This window comes from Carettochelys insculpta, chromosome 23 (assembly GCF_033958435.1).
Source record: "Carettochelys insculpta isolate YL-2023 chromosome 23, ASM3395843v1, whole genome shotgun sequence".
NCBI classification, from domain to species: domain Eukaryota; kingdom Metazoa; phylum Chordata; order Testudines; family Carettochelyidae; genus Carettochelys; species Carettochelys insculpta.
Window position 1 is genome coordinate 8,735,196 of NC_134159.1, and position 20,309 is coordinate 8,755,504.

At 48.3% G+C, this 20,309-nt stretch overlaps 2 protein-coding genes across 3 annotated transcripts in view; one reads left to right on the top strand and one right to left on the bottom strand.

Moving 5' to 3' along the window:
* LOC142001076 (F-box only protein 44-like) overlaps positions 1 to 14,679 on the top strand; it is a 21,763-nt gene extending 7,084 nt beyond the window's left edge. For both annotated transcript variants that reach the window (XM_074975971.1, XM_074975972.1), the window contains exons 6-9: positions 5,834 to 7,865; positions 10,374 to 10,512; positions 11,336 to 11,511; positions 14,567 to 14,679. In XM_074975971.1, the coding sequence (XP_074832072.1) occupies positions 5,834 to 6,025 (192 nt within the window). In that variant the 3' untranslated portion in view covers positions 6,026 to 7,865; positions 10,374 to 10,512; positions 11,336 to 11,511; positions 14,567 to 14,679. The remainder of the gene's footprint in view (positions 1 to 5,833; positions 7,866 to 10,373; positions 10,513 to 11,335; positions 11,512 to 14,566) is intronic.
* MAD2L2 (mitotic arrest deficient 2 like 2) lies at positions 8,423 to 17,224 on the bottom strand. The gene is made up of 9 exons (XM_074975973.1): positions 17,165 to 17,224; positions 15,363 to 15,414; positions 14,594 to 14,712; positions 13,882 to 13,953; positions 12,346 to 12,446; positions 12,115 to 12,209; positions 11,375 to 11,448; positions 9,773 to 9,865; positions 8,423 to 9,048 (listed from the first exon to the last, which is right to left on the bottom strand). Exons 2-9 carry the CDS (start codon positions 15,400 to 15,402, stop codon positions 9,007 to 9,009), a joined length of 636 nt encoding a protein of 211 aa, XP_074832074.1. The 5' UTR covers positions 15,403 to 15,414; positions 17,165 to 17,224; the 3' UTR covers positions 8,423 to 9,006.
* Positions 17,225 to 20,309: the final 3,085 nt, after the last annotated feature.

Below are 20,309 nucleotides of genomic sequence, written 5' to 3' on the forward strand. Positions count from 1 at the left end.
AATATGCCTTATGCTGTTCTGCTCTGATTTTTTTTTTTTTTTTTTTTTTTTTTTAAAGCAAGGAAAATGTGCAGCTACAGCAACCTAGTTTCTCTGCAGTCTCCTGCTGCAGCAAAATATTCTATTGGTTTGGCTTGCAAAGCTTGAAGAAGACTTAAAAATCCAAATATTTTCCAATAAACCTGCCACTATCAGAATCTAGCTTAACACTGATCACGTTGTGAACAGATTTCACTAGCTCTGCTGTCAGATCACTTATCAAGCTTGAATCGAAAAACATTGAAAACTGACTTGCCCCCGCCACCCCCACTGTAACATTTTGTGTTCTGTGCTTCTGTTATTGTAGCTGAGAATAGTTTCACTTTCTGACTCTTAGTTATTCCTGGTTGGGTGGTCTTGTGGTCAGGAACTGTTGGTTAAGATAACAGCCATTGTGCTGGTATTCCCAAATCTTTCCTGGACATGCTGCTATTAGCCTTTTGTCAAAGTGTGGGGTGTTTTTTTTGTTTGTTTGTTTTTCTTGTTTAAAGAAAGGCCAAGCTGAGTCAAATGTCAGTGGTGTGTCCTCTGTAGTGTGTCTTTAATTTTGAGTCCGAATTCCCTGCTCCCTTTGTTCTGAGGTTGGTGATGCACCTCTTTCCTGAAAGTATTATTTTAAAATAGGTGCTGTGGGCCTCGCCCTTTGCTTAATATAGGAGAGGTCCCAGCCAGAGGAGTCATTGCTCAGCAGCAGCTGGCCTGGCGACCGGGTGCTGGCAAACAGGGTGCGTGCTAACAGGAGGGAGTTTGGAGAGGCTGTCCTGGAGGAGGAGAAGGAAGGAGCAAACTAAAGCACCTTGGGGTAAGTGGCTGCTTATATTTGGAGGTTTTGGGCTTGTGTGTTTGTTTGGAGTTTGGAGTTTGTTTGTTTGGAGTGCTGAGCTGAGTGTGTGTTTGTTTGTTTGAAAGGCCGTGTGCTCAGGCAGGCAGGCAGTTGGAAGCTGATTAGGTTTGAATTGAAACACCGTGTGCTGATTGGCTGAGCTGTAGGCAGAGGGAGGAGCTATCAGGGAGGCTGAGCACTTAAACCCTGCTAGTAAGCGACCAGGGAGCTTTGCGACCGGGTGCTGGCAAACAGGGTGCGTGCTAACAGGAGGGAGTTTGGAGAGGGGAGTTGAGAGGGGGAGCTTGGAGGGAGCCAGTGACTTCTGTTGCCCTTAAACTAAATCCTTTATAACAACCTCTATCTGAAACATTTAATTAACCCTCATATATAACTAGAGTAGGAAATGGAGGCAGAAGCCCAGCAGCAGAGTGGGGGCTATCCTGTTTATTGTGTCGAGTGCAGTATGTATGACTACCTACCCTGTGGGCGGGTGGCGTATGTGTGCGCTCGATGCAAGGAGCTCCTGGCCCTCAGAGACCGAGTGCGTGCTTTGGAGGCCAGGGTGGCTGAACTGGAGGAGCTAAGGAAGGCAGAGGTGTTTGTGGATGAGACTTTCCGGGACATAGTAGGGCTGTCCCACCTCCAATCTGACAGTCCTGAGGCTGTTACGGAGGATGAAAGGCTCAGGGAAGGAGAGCAGTCAAGGGGAGCAGAGGGAAACCATCCCATAGTTGGGACCCTCCTTCCAGAGGGTGATGTTGTATCCTCTCGTGCCGAGGATACTTCTCCGGGGGAGGGAGCGCCAGCTGTTAGGAAGAAGCAGGTTTTAGTAGTGGGGGATTCGATCATTAGAAATATAGATAGTTGGGTTTGTGATGACCGGGAGAACCGTATGGTGACTTGCCTGCCTGGTGCGAAGGTTGCGGATCTCTCGAGGCATCTAGACAGACTTATGGGCAGTGCTGGGGAGGAGCCGGTCGTCGTGGTACATGTTGGTACCAATGACATAGGGAAGGGTAGAAGAGATGTTCTGGAGGCCAAATTTAGGTTACTAGGAAAGAGACTGAAATCCAGAACATCTTTGGTGGCATTCTCTGAAATGCTTCCAGTTCCACGCGCAGGGCCAGATAGACAGGCAGAACTTCAGAGTCTCAATGCGTGGATGAGACGATGGTGTAGGGAAGAGGGGTTTAGATTTATTAGGAACTGGGGACACTTTTGGGGTAGGGGGAGCCTATACAGGAAGGATGGGCTCCACCTAAATCAAGGTGGATCCAGACTGCTGGCATTAAACATTAAAAAGGACATAGAGCAGTTTTTAAACTAAGAGGTGGGGGAAAGCCGATTGGTGCGGGGGAGCACCTGGATCGGACGGAGACTTCTCTTACACGAGGCTCCATAGACAGGGATTCCCTAGAAGTTAGTCAGATAGGGAACGTGGGAAATAATATATGGGCAAGATCAGATGTGAAACAATCGTGCATAAAAAAATCCACCACGTCTGTGAAAGGCGGACATATAAATAGTGGTAGTTTTCTAACATGCTTTTACACTAATGCTAGGAGTCTGTCTAATAAGATGGGTGAACTGGAGTACCTCATATCAAAGGAGGAAGTTGACATAATAGGCATCTCAGAAACATGGTGGAATGAGGACAATCAGTGGGACACTATCATACCGGGATATAAATTATATCGGAAAGACAGAACAGGTCGTGCGGGTGGCGGAGTGGTACTATATGTGAAGGATAATATAGAATCAAATGAAGTAAAAATCCTAAAGGAATCAAAATGTTCCATAGAATCATTATGGATAACAATTCATTCCTCTAACATGAATATGGCATTAGGAATATATTACCGACCACCTAACCAGGACAGTGATAGTGATGCTGAAATGTTAAGGGAGATTAGAGAGGCTATCAAAATAAAAAACACAGTAATAATAGGAGATTTCAATTATCCCCATATTGATTGGGTGCATGTCACCTCAGGACGGGATTCAGAGATTAAATTTCTTGATGCCTTAAATGACTGCTTCTTGGAGCAGCTAGTACAGGAACCCACAAGGGGAGAGTCGATTCTCGATCTAGTCTTGACTGGAACGCAGGATCTGGTCCAAGAGGTAACTGTTACTGGACCGCTTGGAAATAGTGACCACAATATAATAACTTTTAATATTCCTGTGTTGGGAAGAACACCGCAGCGGTCAAACACTCTGGCATTTAATTTCAAAAAGGGGAATTACACTAAAATGAGGAAGCTAGTTAAACAGAAACTAAAAGGTAGAGTAATTAAACTAAAATCCCTGGAAGCTGCATGGAAACTGTTTAAAGACACCATACTAGAGGCCCAACTTAAATGTATACCCCAAATAAAAAAACACAGTAAGAGACCTAACAAAGAACCACCATGGCTAAACAGCCATGTTAAAAAGGCAGTGAGAGAGAAAAGGGCAGCTTTTAAAAAGTGGAAGTCAAATCCTAGTGAGGAAAATAGAAAGGAACATAAACACTCCCAAATTAACTGTCATAATGTAGTAAGAAAAGCCAAAAAAGAGTTTGAGGAACAGCTAGCCAAAAATTCAAAAAACAATAGTAAAATGTTTTTTAAATACATTAGAAGCAGGAAGCCTGCTAAAAAAGCAGTGGGGCCCTTGGATGATAAAGATATAAAAGGAGCGATCAAGGAAGACAGTGCCATTGCGGAGCGATTAAATGATTTCTTTGCTTCAGTCTTCACGGCTGAAGATGTTACAGAGGTTCCTAAATCTGAGCCAGCCTTTTTAGGCGACAAATCTGAGGAACTCACTCAGATTGAAGTGACATTAGAGGAGGTTTTGGAATTAATTGATAAGCTGAATAGTAACAAGTCTCCAGGACCAGATGGCATTCACCCAAGGGTTCTGAAAGAACTCAAATGTGAAATTGCAGAGTTATTAACAGTGGTTTGTAACCTATCCTTTAAATCCACTTTGGTACCAAATGACTGGAAGACGGCCAATATAACACCAATATTTAAAAAAGGCTCTAGAGGAGATCCTGGCAATTATAGACCGATAAGTTTAACATCAGTACCAGGTAAATTAGTAGAAACACTAGTAAAGAGTAAAATTGCAAGGCACATAGAAGAGCACGAATTGTTGGGCAAAAGTCAGCATGGTTTCTGCAGAGGGAAGTCGTGTCTGTCTAATCTATTAGAATTCTTTGAAGGGGTTAATAAACATGCGGACAAGGGGCACCCAGTGGACATAATATACCTAGATTTCCAGAAAGCCTTTGACACGGTCCCACACCAAAGGCTTTTATGTAAATTAGGTGGTCATGGGATAGGAGGAAAGGTCCTTTCATGGATCGGGAATTGGTTAAAAGACAGAAAACAAAGGGTGGGAATAAATGGTAAATTTTCACAATGGAGGGGGGTAACTAGTGGTGTTCCCCAGGGCTCAGTCCTGGGACCGATCCTGTTCAATTTGTTCATCAATGATCTAGAAAATGAGGTAAGCAGTGAGGTGGCAAAGTTTGCAGATGACACCAAGTTGTTCAGGACAGTCAAAAGCAAAAGGGATTGTGAAGAACTACAAAAAGATCTCAGCAAACTGAGTGAGTGGGCAGCAAAATGGCAAATGAAATTTAATGTGGGTAAGTGTAAGGTAATGCATGTTGGAAAAAATAACCCAAATTACACGTACTACATGATGGGGTCAAATTTAGCTACGACAGATCAGGAAAGGGATCTTGGAGTTATAGTGGATAGTTCTCTGAAGACATCCACGCAGTGTGCAGCGGCAGTTAGTAAGGCAAATAGGATGTTAGGAATTATTAAAAAAGGGATCGATAATAAGACAAAAGATATCATACTTCCCCTATATAAAACTATGGTACGCCCACATCTCGAGTACTGCGTGCAGATGTGGTCTCCTCACCTCAAAAAAGATATATTGGCATTAGAAAAGGTTCAGAAAAGAGCGACTAAGATGATTAGGGGCTTGGAAAGGGTCCCATATGGGGAGAGGCTAGAGAGACTGGGACTTTTCAGTTTGGAAAAGAGGCGATTGAGGGGCGATATGATAGAGGTATATAAAATCATGAATGGTGTGGAGAAAGTGAATATAGAAAAATTATTTACCTTTTCCCATAATACAAGAACTAGGGGACACCAAATGAAATTGATGGGTAGTAGGTTCAAAACTAATAAAAGGAAATTTTTCTTCACACAGCGCACAGTCAACCTGTGGAACTCCTTGCCCGAGGAGGCTGTGAAGGCCAGGACTCTATTAGGGTTTAAAAAAGAGCTTGATAAATTTTTGCAGGTCAGGTCCATAAATGGCTATTAGCCAGGGATAAAGTATGGTGCCCTAGCCTTCAGTACAAGGGCAGGAGATGGATGGCACGAGATAAATCACTTGTCTTCTGTTCTCCTTCTCTGGGGCACCTGGCATTGGCCACCGTCGGCAGATGGGATGCTGGGCTTGATGGACCTTTGGTCTGACCCAGTATGGCCATTCTTATGTTCTTATGTTCTTATGTTCTTATGAGAGAATGGGGAAGTGAGCTGGCAGAAAGGGGGAGGCAGTTTGACTGGTGACAGGTGACCTAAAAAGGGTTAAGAAACTGGGTGAGTGCACTGTGTGCTGAAGGCTGTGGTGCCTCACACCCGTTGCTAAAGCAGGGACAAGGGATTGTGAGCCTGTTGCTGGAAGCCTGTGGATACCAGTACAGGTAATGCAATGCAGCATCTTCCCAGGCATTGCACTGACAGAACAGTCCAGGTGGAGGGGATTTTGTCACTCACACTACTGTAATGTCACTGGCTGGAACCCAGGCTCTGAAAGACACCCTCCTGCAGATCTGAAACATCTGAGACTTGGTGTTGGATTTTTGCAGTGCAGACACACACTCAGTCACAGGATAAGGGCTGAGTCCAGCAGGCAAAGTGAAAGATTTCTCTTTTCCTTTCTTACCCTCAGATCTCTCACACCTTCCACAACTACAAGGCTGGAGTTCGTTACATCCTCTTCCGCCACGGAGGAGAGGACACCCAGTTTTGGGCAGGCTGGTACGGGTGCAGAGTGACCAACAGCTGCATCACCATTGAGCCAGGGATAGCGGCACAGAGGAGCCAGGGGAATACTGTGTCTGGAACCATAGGATCGTCCTAGCACTTGAGTTAACCTTTGTGAGCTTTGCCAGTTTGAATTTTGGTTGGTGTCAGATTTTTCTTCTCTCCCAGCCTTCCTCTGACAAGCAAGCCCTCAGGTGTGACAACCAACCTCCAAGCTCTGCTTTCCACAAAGGCTCCTCTTCCCTGCGCCTTCAGATTAACCTCATGCCTCCCATCCAGGCCAGCTCATGGAGTGTCTCTTCCAGTGTAGGGGGGTGTGCTTCTGGTCTACTGTCTGATAAGGAATCTGCCTCTTACATGGTGTGGCCTTGGCATTGGCACAAGTGGTCTTGTGACAGAAACGGAGACTCCTGCAGCACCTGATTAAAGGAAAGCTTCAAAGGGATGGGGAACTAGAAAATCAGGCATGTGCCTGTTGGTTCCTACAGAACAGCCACGCAGTGTAAAATCTGTATGGATGTAACAAGGTGGGCTAACTCACCACCCTGCCACTCACTTGACTTAAAGCCTTGTCCTCTGAGTGCAGCATAGGTCATCTACACATCTCTTCCACTTCACTCTGTCTTGGGAGAGAACTTCTAGCTGCCCGTGGAGGTACCCCAGGTGTGGTCCTTCAGTCTCAGTAGTTATTCTCCATGTTGTCTGAGGTCTTCCTTTTTTGCGTTTTCCTTGTGGGTGAACCCTGTGGCTCAGCTTCTGCCCCCTTCATGTTAATTGAGCTGGGATTGAAAAAAGACAGGCCAATTGATTGGGGTGGGGGGTACAGCTGAGGGGCTTGGTGAGTACATGTAACCCCAGCAGCAAGAAAGAAGAGGGGGAGCCTGGAGGAAGATGGACATAAGCAGAACTAGCCACTGCCACTGGACCCTGACCCTGCAGCAGAGGAGGATGCTGCCAAATCATTAGAAACATAAAACACAATAGCAGCCCGCAAAATACCAACCATGGTGGTGACGGAGGAGATCTGGAGGGGATATGAGCGGTGATTAAGGACTGCAGGACTCACAGGGAACCACTTGGGACAGGAATGTTAGTTGGCTGTTAAGAAATGAGTTCCCAACAATCTGCACTAAACTGCTCTCTGGGCATCGCTACTCAAACAGCTGGGTTCCCCAGGAAGCCACAAAAGCATCCCTGGAAATCAAAACAAGACTCCAGTGTGTATTGTATAAAGCAAGTAACAACCCAATGGCCGATCTCCCTCATATGCTGAGAACAACCACCGCCCCCCCACCCCCCCCCCGGGACCTACACACTCTCACTCTTTCTTACTGCTTGGAAAGACACTAAACGCTGATTTTGACCCTGAGTGTCCCTGACAGCTGCAGATTGACAAAGTGAAGTGAGGCTGATGGGACCAGGCTGTAGCTGTATAGAACCTTCCCTGTGCTCTTGGACATCACTGCTTTAGTGTGTGCCTACAGGGAAGGTGTAGGGGGATGCTAACGCCAAGGACAGGGCTGGAGGGGAAAGAGAAAGTTTTTGTTTTTTCCATAAAGTGTCTGCCTTACATCCGAAGTGCTTGTGCTGCTGGCTGCCCACTTGGAATAAAGAAAGTGATATTTAGACAGAGAAATTGACTAGCGCTATGCATATATCTCCCTTGTCTAACAGAGTTCTGCTCTTTGACACTGGCATGGAGCACAAGGTGACGCCATGGTGGCTGTCTCACCAACAGGTCATCAAAGGAGCTCTGTGCACTAAAGGTGTTTGTGCCAACCTTGTCCCCAGGCACCAATGGAAACTCTGCTCGTGCCTTTTCTACCCTCACCAGTAACATGAAGTTTGGGAGGCACCCCACGGAGGTCATCTGCAACCCTATTTTCTGATAAAAGGCATTGTTCAGACTTGTGAGAAAACCCCACAATAAAATCAAGGTGAGTTTTGCCATAAATTTCAACTCCTCCCTCGTTCAACTCATGTAAGTGCACAGACAAGGACCAGACTGCTGAGCTTGCAGCATGTTAGTACTGCACCTCAGAGAGGGCCCTGACTGGGGGCCAAGTGGGAGATGGGCCTATGCTACTGTGACACTGCAGCTGCCTCTTGTTTCCCCCACAGGAGGAAGTGGAGACTGTTCCTAGAGAGGCAAAAGGCTGGGGTTGTAGTATCTTTGCCATAGGAACCTTCTTTTTTTGAGGGAGGCCTGAGCCGCAGCAACAGCAGACCCCTAAAGTAACTGATGTCAGCAGGTTGTGGCAGAGGGAGGCCCAGCGTCTTGTGTTCCTGGGGACGTGTGGGATCCAGGAGATGTTCTCTACCCTCTCCTAGAACTTTCCTCTGGAACCATGTGGTCATCCTTTGCAGTGTTAAGAATTAGCCCCCTGGGTGCAGGGGTGCCAGTTACACTTGGTCACCGATGGTACGCTGACCGGTAGTCTGTGTACATCTAGCGCAGCCACCTTTGACAGAGTTCAGTCTAGCTCCACCCTGGTAGAACTCACTCAGTATTTTATTGAAAACTCTACCGATCACTCACTGACAGTGGACACGTGTTGTACGTAAGGCCCCCTCGTTCCTGTTGTAAATGGGGTGATTTCAGTGGAGTCACAGCAGGAACGAAGCTGGCTCCCAAGCTTGGGCCTCCAGCAGAACACACCAGCTTATCCAACTGGAATGCACAGAGGGGCACAAAATGGACATTAACAAACAAGTACCCATGTGCAATTGGACTGCCCTATTAAGGCTTAAATTGGGCTCATAAAAAGCAAAATGAGAAGTCCTGATTCCCACTTGTATCTGTGGATTTGCACACTCTCTCTCTCTCTCACTCTCTCTCTCTCTCTCTCACACACACACACACACACAGCCTGTTCACAAGTAGGAGTCAGTTCTACATAGAGCGGTAAGAGCACTTTAAACCATGGGCCCAGGGCCCTCTGGAGCTGCTCGAGGGACATTAAGTCGCTCAGAAAAAGCACCTATTCACAAGGTAAACTGCATCCCCCTAGAAGACACCTGATTCCTCTGGAAGAGCTGAGCCTTGCACAAGGTTGAAGGTGCTTAGAAGAGTTAACCTCAGGTACCTTTGTGGGCCCTTTCTTCTACATAAAGCTGCATCTGGAAGAGAGAAACAAGAAGGGATTAAGATCACCCTGCAGGGTAACCTAACAGGGGATGTAATATGCCCAGCAGGAGTAGGTTAATTCCTTCTTAGCAGAACTGCACTGCAGAGGGAGGAAACCAGACAATCACCTGGGTCTTCTCCACAGTTTGCACCTCTGATCTGACTATTTGTATGAAGGAATTTAGTCTTGCTCCTTTAAAGGAGCTCAGTTCCAAGGAGAGCCCTGAGTGCTGGGCACATTGCCAAGAGGTGTTCTGTCCTTCCCAGTCAGATGAGTGGGCAAAACGCACAGCTTCGATAGGCAGGAGCTATAATCTAACCCTCCAGCAGTTGGCTGTGCTAGGGGCTCTCACTTCAGAGAGCACGGAGCGGGATTGGGTGTTCTGTAGCTTGCCCCAGTCCCCAGCCCTGTACACACAGATGGTCTGAACCAGAGCTGAACTCCCTGCATAGCGGGGGCTGGGATAATAGGGTCAGGGCAGCCTGCCACAAACAGGCTGCATACTTTAAAAGAGGAAGGTCCCTGCCCTCCCATGCTTGCCTGGGCTCAGTGCGCTCACTAATACCAGCCTCCGAGCTCAGCAGGAGCTGCTGGAGTAAGATGCTTCATGGCAGTGTTGAGCCAATGCCCCATAGGTGACAGATTCCCCTCACCTTGGGAAGTAGGAATTGACTGAAGTAGCGTTCATGCCAGGCTGGGCCCAGTGCTTTGCTCACCTTTAAGATATCTGATGTCATGGTCTTCAGGGGGATCAGCCGGGGGTCATGCATGTGCACGTCTTGCTCATCTGCCAGGATCCATGGGAAGTCCTGGTGGCACAAATGGAAGAGCTTTCCTCAGAACAGGAAGAAGGACCTGGGGAGAATGCACTCCCCTTTCTGGGCTCCTCAGAGGGCTGGAAATGGGAGCAGTGTTGGGTGGAAGTAACAAGGACCCACAGCCACCTCTCCCTTTGACTTTCTGCACCCCGCAGGTGCCCTGCCTCCCCTTCTCCCCATTCATTGGGTCCATGATAGAGGAGTCAGGCGGGACACATGAGGATGTGAGTAGGACCATATCTCAGGCATGGGGAAGAGCAGAGGCAAAGCATGTGCCTGAGCAGAGGAATATGGGGAAGACAACCCAGCTGTGCTGGGGAGGTAAAGAGGAGCCCACAGCTTCAGAATGGCTTATAGAGGAAAGCCTCACTGAACAATACCACATCACCCATCCCTCAGCCAGGATTTAACCGCAGAGGCTGAGCCAAGGTCACCAATTACTACGGTTTCATTCTCCTATGCACCCCGAGACCTCACTCTCTTCCAATTCCCTCCCCAGAGCTCCACTTCCAGGCCTCACCTCTGCACTGGAGCTACAGCCTAAGAACAAATCAAAGCTGGTCACGGCTCCTAGATGGAGAAGGTGCTCATCACCTTGCAAGATCAAACCCTTAGTGACTTGCCCGTCTGGAACACAGGTATGCTATTTCCCCTTGGGTGGTGTGAGGCAGTGCTGGGTAACATCCACGTTGGCTGCTGGCCTATCCACCAATGTTTCCCCTAATTTTTCCCATCCATGTGCAGAATATTTTTTTCCTGCATGCACTGAGGCGTGTGCAAATGTGTACCACCAGTAGTAACAAAAAAAAAAACTTAGCTGTGGGCGCTCTGCTAATCTGCTGGGCATAACCTGAATCTCTCCTGAGCAGCTGCCCAAGCACACAGGTAGTAAGGAATAATGCTGTTCACTGAGCCCTCGAGGCACTGCCACCCTGCCTGCTTCAGGCCCTCCTTTGCAGGGCTTACACTTGAGCTCTTTATATAAAACCGGTAAATTCCACATAAACAAATTTGTCCCCTTCCCAGCACCACGGGCTGTCAGTCAACACCTCCCACTGCTGGCAGCTGTTCCCCCATCCTCCAACAGACTATCTGCCTGGGATTCATCTTGCTCCAGTCTCAGGCCTACCTGAGAAGCCAACCTACTTCATATGGCCCTAGCCAAAGTATCTCCAGTAGGAGCCTTCCTGCACCCTGCAGCGCTCCCTGTAACTGGCTGTGCCCAATGCCCCTCAAAGGGCCAGACACCTACAACACTGCTTGTAAGTTCTAACTGCAAAACTTCACACCTTCCTTGTGAAGGAGAGGTCTTGGAGATCTCTTCTAGACACCAGCAACTGCTGTGGCCCAGCGCCTCCATGAAAAAATAATAATAATAATAATAATAATAATACAGTCCCATTGATGAGAGGAGAATCCTAAACTGCAACAGCTAAATTCACTTCCCTTCTTTGCTTGCAGTGACCTGCGTGGCAATGAGCGGACGGAGGCATCACCTACCTTGATCACCTGGATCTTTTCCATGTTCCTTGTGGCAGCCTCCCGTGTATGAACCAGGACAGTGAAGGTGCAGCCTACAAGGGATGGGGCAGAGATGCGAGGAAGGCACTGTAATCACGTGGCAGGAGGCCTGGGAGGTAACAGGGACCAGGGTATGAACTGGGCAGTCCCCAGACAGAGCTCTCTCCTCTGGGTGTTTCGTCCACAGTTAGGTGAACCCTAAGGCATGTTTCTTTCCAAAAGAGACTGGGAAGGTAACCCTGTTGACTTTGCTAATGCTCTTCTTAATGCCACAATTCAAAAACTGTGCGCTCCACCTTCCCCTCTCCAGTAAACCTATTGCTACCTCCAGGCCAATGATGCAACTGGCCCAGGCCACCTTTTATAGGGTTAGAGTTTTGCTCCAGTGCTTTTTGATCAAAATTTTATTTCGATTATCTCTGCCAGCTGGAGGCCGCCCTCCACCCCAGAGCTGGTTGCAGTTCAGCAATACTGCATGTCTCATTAGCACAATTCCCTGTGATTGTGTGGGTGGGGGAGTGTTAAAGCTCGTGTGCAAAAGATTAAAACCTCTTAATCTCCATTTGAGCATCAGTGAGAGCAACTGTTCAAAGCAAACTCTCTGCTGTGTTTGTCCAGGAAAGACCTTTTCCCATCCCTTGTGCAAAATCAAGCACTGAGACTATCACTGGAGCAGTTGTCAGATCCCTTCCTATAAAAGAGGCGGCTTTCAGTCCTACCTGGGGGGTTGTTGTCAAGCACGGCATCACACACACTAATCTTCAGGATGAAGGCACGCAGCAACTGCTCCACATGGGACAACAGGGAGTCTGAGCTGGGGAGGAGACAGGTGGTTATGAGCGCTCCATGGCCCAGACATAGTGGTTGTTTCCAATATCAATTCCCAAAGTCAAATACAGGGCAAGGGAAGCAGGCATTGAATCACGGGACTGGTAAGAGGAAACCTTTACCTGATGGAAAGCAGAGGTGGCTGAGTGATCTCAAAGACAAATCTCTCCACTGGGTGGTGCTCTTTATCCAGGATCACCACCACCACCTTCTCCACATCATTCTGCAAACACAGACACAGGGTCAGGAGCTCTCCCGACATCACTGCACTGTATTCCCAGTGCTTTAGAAGGCTGTTGGATTGCTCTGGCTACAACTAAATTCCTTATCAGTTTATTATTGAATATGAAATCCCGCCTGGGGGTGGGGAGGAGCAGGAGGGACCATGCGCAGGACTTGTAGGGAACTGGAATCCACCCAACAGGACTTTGCTCTATAGCTATTGTTACATGGAGAGGCAACATGCAGACATCAGAGGCTTAGCCACACACAAATTCAAAGGACACCAGCAGTAAGGCCATTTCGGTTCCACAATTTAATTTATGAAAAAAATAGCATTTTAAAATCCTAAAGCCATTATACTCAATATATTGGAGTTGCAATGGCAAGAGTGGAAATATTAAGCCAATGATACTCCCCTGAGCTGTTAGCAACCAATCACTGCAGTTTTGTGGCTCAGCCACAAAGTGAACCTGCCCTATTTCAATCCTCCAAACTGAGCAATGCCAAACTGCGAAAAGGAGGAGACAGACTAAGGCAATGAGCTGTGCATAACTGGACCCCTTTACCCACGTGGAGCTCACTGCAGAAACAGGGCCTCCAGTGCACCTCTAACGTTGCTTACATTATAGTGACTTCCACAAAGCTGTTCACATGAGTAAAATTATTTGTGCCTAAGCATCGCCAATGTATGACCTTTGTAAAAAAAAAAAACAAAACATTTCCATTTTAATCATTTGTAACGTGTTTCAGTTAAGGACTGCGATGGGGTTCAGGAGTCCCCAGTCTCTGCACCCCGTCCGCAGGCAGGCATGACTCTCACTCAGCAGGTAGAACAGTGGGTTTATTAGCCGACAGGGCACAGCATCATACAGAGGGGTCAGTGCAGCAGGCAGGGACAGTCAGTCAAATCCATGTTGGGGATTTTGCCTTGCCCCCTCCTTTCTCTCTCTCTCGCTCGCTCGCTCTCTTCCCCCCACCCCAGACTAACTGCTTTCCAACTCCCAGTTACAATTCAAACCCATCAGGCTCCACCTCCTCCTTTGTCTGCAGTCCAGAGGTGTCACCTGGTCGCCATGGTTACCCTCAGCAGGAGCCCCACACCCTCTGTGAGCCACTCGGGTACACACACACACACACTCTCGCTCTCTTCCCCCACTCCCCCCCATCACAAGGACACATGTATAGTTTGTAGCCTGCTGGTGTCCACGCTTGTTTCAGGGTGAATAAATGAATAGCACCAAACCTGGATTCTGGTTGTGGAAAAACGTATAGACACTGATTGGCTCGCTGTACTAAACATAGGAAATATGGTCACTTACAAATACTGTTTCTACAAACATTGGGACAATTTATTTGACAGTCCTGTTTATGACCAAAACAGCTGCGGAGGGGCAGAAAAGTTACGCTCAGCACAGGGGTCTCTGTCATGGCCTCACCTTCTCTAGCAATGGCTTCACACAGTGCAGTGTATCCTGGATGTACTGATTCAGCTCTGGGTGACAGGACATCTGTGCAAACAGAATAAGAACTCAGTGCTCTGTTCTGATCAAAATAGAGAAGGGCTGGTGGACAGCAGGATCACCAGAGTTTGCTATTGTGATAGCATATTTAACCACTAAGTTGCCAGGTCCAATCCAGCAGAGGTGAGTGGTGACTGGAAGTTGATAGCATAGGATGACAGTTCAGCAGCTTATGGGAAATAAGCCTAGTGGTGTTTGCCCACAACTAGCCTAGCCAATGCCCACCTCAGAATTGCTCTACTGAGTGACAGTTCTTCCCAGCCAGGATTAAGGCAGTGTGGGGGGAATGCTGTACTGCTGCTGCCTGTGATCTTTCTGCTCTGTACGTAAGTGTTAACACTTCAGGTTCCAGTATTGCTAATTCATCCCTTGCAGGGCTACTAACCCCACTTTAAAAAAAATTAAAGGTTTGCATTTGATCAAATATAAACTAACTTAGTTATGCACCAGCCAGAACAAATTAATATCCAATATCTCACTCATGCCCAGAAGCTGTTCCAGTAGTATCCCCTCAAGCTAAAGCATTAATAATAATACCTCCCTCATATATAGCACTTTTAATCATTCAGCATGCTCTCTGCTTAACTGTATTTTCTCATAGCCATAGATCTACAGGAGATTCTCCTACCTGGACTGGGACATTGTATTTTTTCCTCTTCTGAAAGATGCCAATGGGATAAACTTCTCTAACATAAAGGATGAGATGAACTGCCACTTCCAGAAACTCTGAAAGAACATCTGCAACCACTGGAGAACAGAACAAAAAGATGGTGGAACAAAACCAGTAAAGAAAAACAAGTCCAGCAAATGTGTCACAGCTGCAGGAATCTGCTGTTTAACTGCTCTCCGTGATCTTATCTTTACACCGGTTGTTCTAAAAACTGCAGTGACTGTCCTCCCAAAGCGCTTTACTCTTGAGACTCTGCATTCACCACTGAGATGTAACCACCTGTAGGGTGGAATGCACCAGTTATTTTCCACCACAGCAACACTGCAAACAGTTATGACAGGAAGTAAAGAAGAATCCTGTAATCCAGCTGAAACTGCAGGTAAACTGGATGAAAGTAGAAATTAGTTATACACCCATGTTGAACTAATGTAATTATGCCACTGGACTAGGATTACTTTACAGGTCGTCCTTTGAAGTAATAACCAGAGCTTAACTTGTGACTTCCAAACACCATAAATAAGGTAATGCAGCAGTCATAACGTCTGACTTGCCATACTACAGCATAAAGGTGTCCCATTTTCCCTGTACAGGTTTTATCTCAGTCACAGCAGTAGCTGCAAGCTGAGGGATAGAAGGCAGAGCCAAATCTATCTTCCACAAGAGTTACGTGACACTCTGTGCCAGCTGGAAGCTTCATGCGCTTCTGGGGAACAATGCAATATACTACCTTGTCCAAAGTTGAGATCCTGCCGGGTGAGGGTGGTCATCTTTCCAGTAACCTGCAAACGGATTGGGAAATGAGTTTCTGTGTCTGTTCTCAGCTCAGGGAGCAATTCAGATTCCTCTCCCCCATTTCCTCCACACCCACACTCTTGCTTCTCTCTCTCTCTCTCTCTCACACACACACATACACACACACACTAATTGTTGGTTTGTGTAAAAACAGAGTCTAGATTTTGAAAGGCCACATAGCTCCCATCTACTTGGCCTGCCATTGTGGTTGCTCACAGATCTGATCTCAGGATCCCAGTTAAAGGGTGAGTGGGTTACAAATCACAATTTTGTACAAGATAACATCTGTCTGTGTTCTTGATAGCACCCCAAATTGTGAATGTGAATTAGCTCTGAATGATTTCTGTTGTTTGTGAATAAGGTTTTTTATTTTTTGTTGTTTTGGGATTTTTTTTAAAATTAAAGAAAACCACACCCATTTGCCTGTGCAGCGAAACTAAGATAGTCCCTTTCAGGTTCTCCTGTCCTAACAATGTGCAGCAGTATTTAAGTTGCAAACACTGCAGGGGGAGTATTAAAATTAAACAGCAACATTTCAGTGATGTGCAAAAACTTTTTGTAAAACCAAACACCCCTCTCCTGAGGTATTATTTAGCCTGTGTTACACAGCAGCTGAGCACCTTGCAATTGTTCGTGCATTTATCATCTTAATATCCCAAGTACAAAAGCATCCCTACCTGGGACACAGACTATGAATTTTAAAGATATTTAGGCAGTACTGCACTCAGTGCCACAATGCCTATCTGATTCAGAAACCTAGATCTCACCTCTTCAAGGGACCAAGGTACTTTGGAACCTAAATTCAACTGTCACCTGGTGCACCTAAGGCTTTTTCTTTCTACTGGTGGTGCACATGACCCATGCCTTGGTGCATATAAAAAAATTCTTCCTCTCAGGGATGGAAAGGATTAGATAGAGCATTGGTTGCAGGATTAGGCATCAGAAACTGTGCTCTTAATTCCACAGTAGTAACCCACCCCAGCATAAGGCTCACGACGGTGAGGACAGAGGACCATGGGTCTGACCCTGAACCCACCAAAGTCAATAGGAACCTTTACATTCATTGCAATGGGCTTTGGCCCAGGTGCGTACCAGGATTAGAGCAGACAGGGAAATGTACCAATCTGCTCAGCACAAACCAAGGCGCTGGGAGCTCCCTGTGGATCAAGGTTGTGTGTGTTCTTAATGCTGCTGTTTGGAAGCAAGTGACACTCTCAGTATCTGGTCCATGGACACGGGATCAGTTGTATTTAGTACTTTTCGGGTTCTTTTTTTAAACACGGTGGGTGCAATTGTGCGTGGTCAGAGCAGCTCCTGAGCAAGCCTGGATGTGGCAAGTGAGGCAGTGGCTCGCGCGAGCTGCGGTGCACCCCCTTCTCGGACGAGGGGGGGTTCAGCTCTCATGGCACGTGCCCAGCCCCCACCTGCAGGGCTTATGTGCCCCTCCCCCCATGGAACTCATTTCAGGGCACGTGCAATGCCGAACCCACCCCACCCCCGCCCGTTCCGGGGCACGCTCAGTGCCCCCCCGTGCGCCCAGCCCGGGCCCCCGCAGGGTCACCCCCGCAACCCGACCCCTCCTCGCTCAGGGCTATGCCCGCCCCCCCTTTCGAGGCCCCGGTCAAACCCCCCCCTTTTTGGGGCCCCGCTGGGGGCCGCCCCGTCATCTCACCGCCCCCGAACCCCCCTTTCGGGGCCCCGCTCATTGCAAGGCCCTATTCTTCCCCCCGCCCTTACCGCGGGGAGGCAGCGGCCGCTCCCCGGTTGCCAGGCTGTCGTGTCCGCCCGGCGCGGCCCTTTGACGTACCTCGCCGCCCCTGCCTGCCTTCCGCCGGGTCCTAGCGCCCCACCGTCCCTCTCTCGGGGCCGGGCCGGGCCGCGGCTGAGCCGAGCCAGGGTGGTCTGGTGGTCTTTGCGGGGACAGGGGGCGGGAAGCTCCGTATGAGCCCAGCTGGAGTGAGGCCCTTCCTCCCGGCTACAGGGTCTGCAGAGTGCGTGTTTCCACCGGACAGCCACGGCCTGATGCAAAGCCAGTGGGAGCCTGTCCAGGGGCTATGAAGGGGGCCGATGGGCCAGGGGGGTTCAAAAATAACTTTACCAGCAAGCAGATCCTAGAGCGCTTTCCTCAGGAACCGGCCCAGAAACCAGTTTAGCACTAATATTGCTTCCCTTCGTCGCATCATCTCGTTTTACAGGCAGGGAAACTGAGGCACCGAGAGTTGAGTAACTTGATGGCATCAGAAGACCCCACTGGATCTAGAGGCTTTCCTCCTCGGCTTCAGTAAAAGGCTCCAGTGCACCAACGTGGAGCAGATGAAATTTGAAGTGGCTGCGCAGTCCCCAGTCAAGCTAACGATGGTAAAGACAATTTTGAGGGTGGGCTGACAGAGTGGGGGCTTTCAATGAGTCCCTCTCAGCTTTGTTTCTATCTGTGTTGATGCATCATATGGCTTTGCAATGCTCAGAGGCAGACATACAGTAAACCCTCGATTTAAGGGATTACAGGGGAAAGGGGTGTTCATTCATGCTGAAAGTCCTTTCCATCCAAATGGTTACGTTGTGTGATGATGCACTGACCTTCCCAGCCCATCACTCACTCCTGTCCTCTGCCCCACGTCCCTTTCCCCCTTGTGCCCCATTCTTTCCCTCACACCTCCGTTTCCCTCTCCCAATTACCAGGAGAGGTGCTGAATGCCAGCCTGGCTCCTTCCACCTCTTGCAGCTCTCAGCGCTGCAGCTCCTCCAGCCCCTGGCTCCAAGCCGCCTGCACAAAGGTAGAGCATGGCTGCCTCCAGCACCATAGCTGCTGCTCAGTGTCCTTGCAGGCAGTGGTGGCTGAGCACTGACATGCTCCACATACACGGGGCTGGGGGAGGAGAGCACCTGCAGCCCCCCTCCCCCTCCCGCCCTCTCCTCCAGCCCTGGTAGCCCCAGCTGCTCCGGCAGCAAATCCAGCACCAGGGGTGGCTCTGGTGAGTCTCCGGCATTTATTTGCAGAGGAGCAGGTGGCTGGCAGACATTGTCCTTTTTTCCAAAATCTGTTATATTAGGGTCCATTAAATCGAGGGTTTACTGTACTCTGGAATTTAGAGGCCAATTCTGCAAACCATTATTCACACAAATATTCCCATTGATTTCCCTTAGAATGAATCCTGCCAGTGAAGGAAAAGCTTGCTGGTGTGAGCTCTTACATTACAAAGAAAATCTATGCATCTGACGAGGTGGGCCCCAGCCCACAAAAGCTTGTGCCCAAATAAACTACTTTGTCCTTAAGGTGCCAGAGGACTCCGTTGTTTTTGCTGAAACAGATTAACACGGCTACCCCTCTGAAACTTAAGAAAATATATTAAAAGTATTTTGGCTTTTCATAGAATCATAGAACCACAAAGTGGTAAGAGACTGCAAGGGTCAGCTAGTCAAATTTCCTGCCAAGATGAAGGATTTGCTGGGTTTGGGTGTCTAAAGCATCCAAGACAGATGGCTACCCAGTCTCCTTTGAAAACTTATGACTAAGGACTTATGACCAAATTTTGCTTCTCTCTGGCTGTGTCTACACTAGCCCCAAGCTTCGAAATGGCCATGTAAATGGCCATTTTGAAGTTTACTAATGAAGCGCTGAAATACATATTCAGCGCCTCATTAGCATGCGGGCGGCCGCAGCACTTCAAAGTTGACGCGCCTCGCCTCCGCGCGGCTCGTCCAGACGGGGCTCCTTTTCGAAAGGACCCCGCTTACTTCAAAGTCCCCTTATTCCCATCTGCTCATAGGAATTAGGGGACTTCGAAGTAGCTGGGGTCCTTTCAAAAAGGAGCCCCGTCGGGACGAGCCACGCGGCGGCGAGGCGCGTCAATTTCAAAGTGCCGCGGCCGCCCGCATGCTAATGAAGCGCTGAATATGCATTTCAGCGCTTCATTAGTAAACTTCGAAATGGCCATTTGCGTGGCCATTTCGAAGTTTGGGGCTAGTGTAGACGTAGCCACTGAGTGTCAGGCCACTTCTCCTACCTCACTCAGTCAGCCCACCTTCTAAATTTTCCCTACGCTCTTTCCTTTGATGGGGGATCATTAGGTTACATGGTCACTTCTTATTTCCTAAACTGCATTGCTGCACTGGACCTTTTTACTAGTGGCAAGTTAAAAGGCTCAGAGCTCCGGACACCGTAGCTGCTGCTGTAGTGGTGGTGGCTGGGAGCTCTGTGCGCTTTTGAATTGCTGGGCGCTGGGGTAGTTGCCACCTTAACCTTGTTCCCCCCCCACACACACATTGGTGGTCCTGCTTTTCCAACAGTAACGTGTAAGAACAGCCAGACTAGATAAGATCACAGGTCCATCTAGCCCAGTATCCTGTCTTCCAACAGTGGCTAGTGCCAGGTGCCCCAGAGGGAATGACCAGAACAGAACAGAAAACCGTCAGAGGGGCAGCCATGTTAGTTTGTTGCTTCACAAATAACAAGCAGTCCTGCACTACCTTAAAGACAAACACATTGCTTAGGTCATGAGCTTTTATGGGGATGTAAACCCAGAGGCACTGAGAGCATGTGCTAGGGAGAGTGAAATTTCTACTCTACAGTCTTAGCTGACAGCCAGCTGCCTTTCGTTTATGTGGTGGAGCACAAGGGTTTAGCCTTGCAGGTTCAATCCCTTCTGCTGACAACCTGGGGGTCTGTCACAGCTACACTAGAAGTGTCTGTTGATAGCGTTGTGTTTTTGTTGACAGAGTGCATCTACACACGAAAGCAGCCTGAGAGAACAATATGCTCTGTTGACAGAGACCAGCCAAACTACCAAGCCCTCTGTTGACAGAGCAGCTGACCAGAAGCTCTGCAAACAGGGGCTGCCTGGTGAACCAGAAGCCCTCTCTGTTGACAGCAGTGTGATTCCTC

Excerpts from the sequence above, each read along its gene's own strand:
- MAD2L2 (XM_074975973.1), bottom strand. The coding sequence starts at position 15,402 with ATGACCACCCTCACCCGGCAGGATCTCAACTTTGGACAAG. Across the intron at positions 11,449-12,114 it reads GCTTGACAACAACCCCCCAG|GCTGCACCTTCACTGTCCTG; the intron begins GTAGGACTGAAA and ends CATCCCTTGTAG. Across the intron at positions 9,049-9,772 it reads TGACATCAGATATCTTAAAG|ATGCAGCTTTATGTAGAAGA; the intron begins GTGAGCAAAGCA and ends TCTCTCTTCCAG.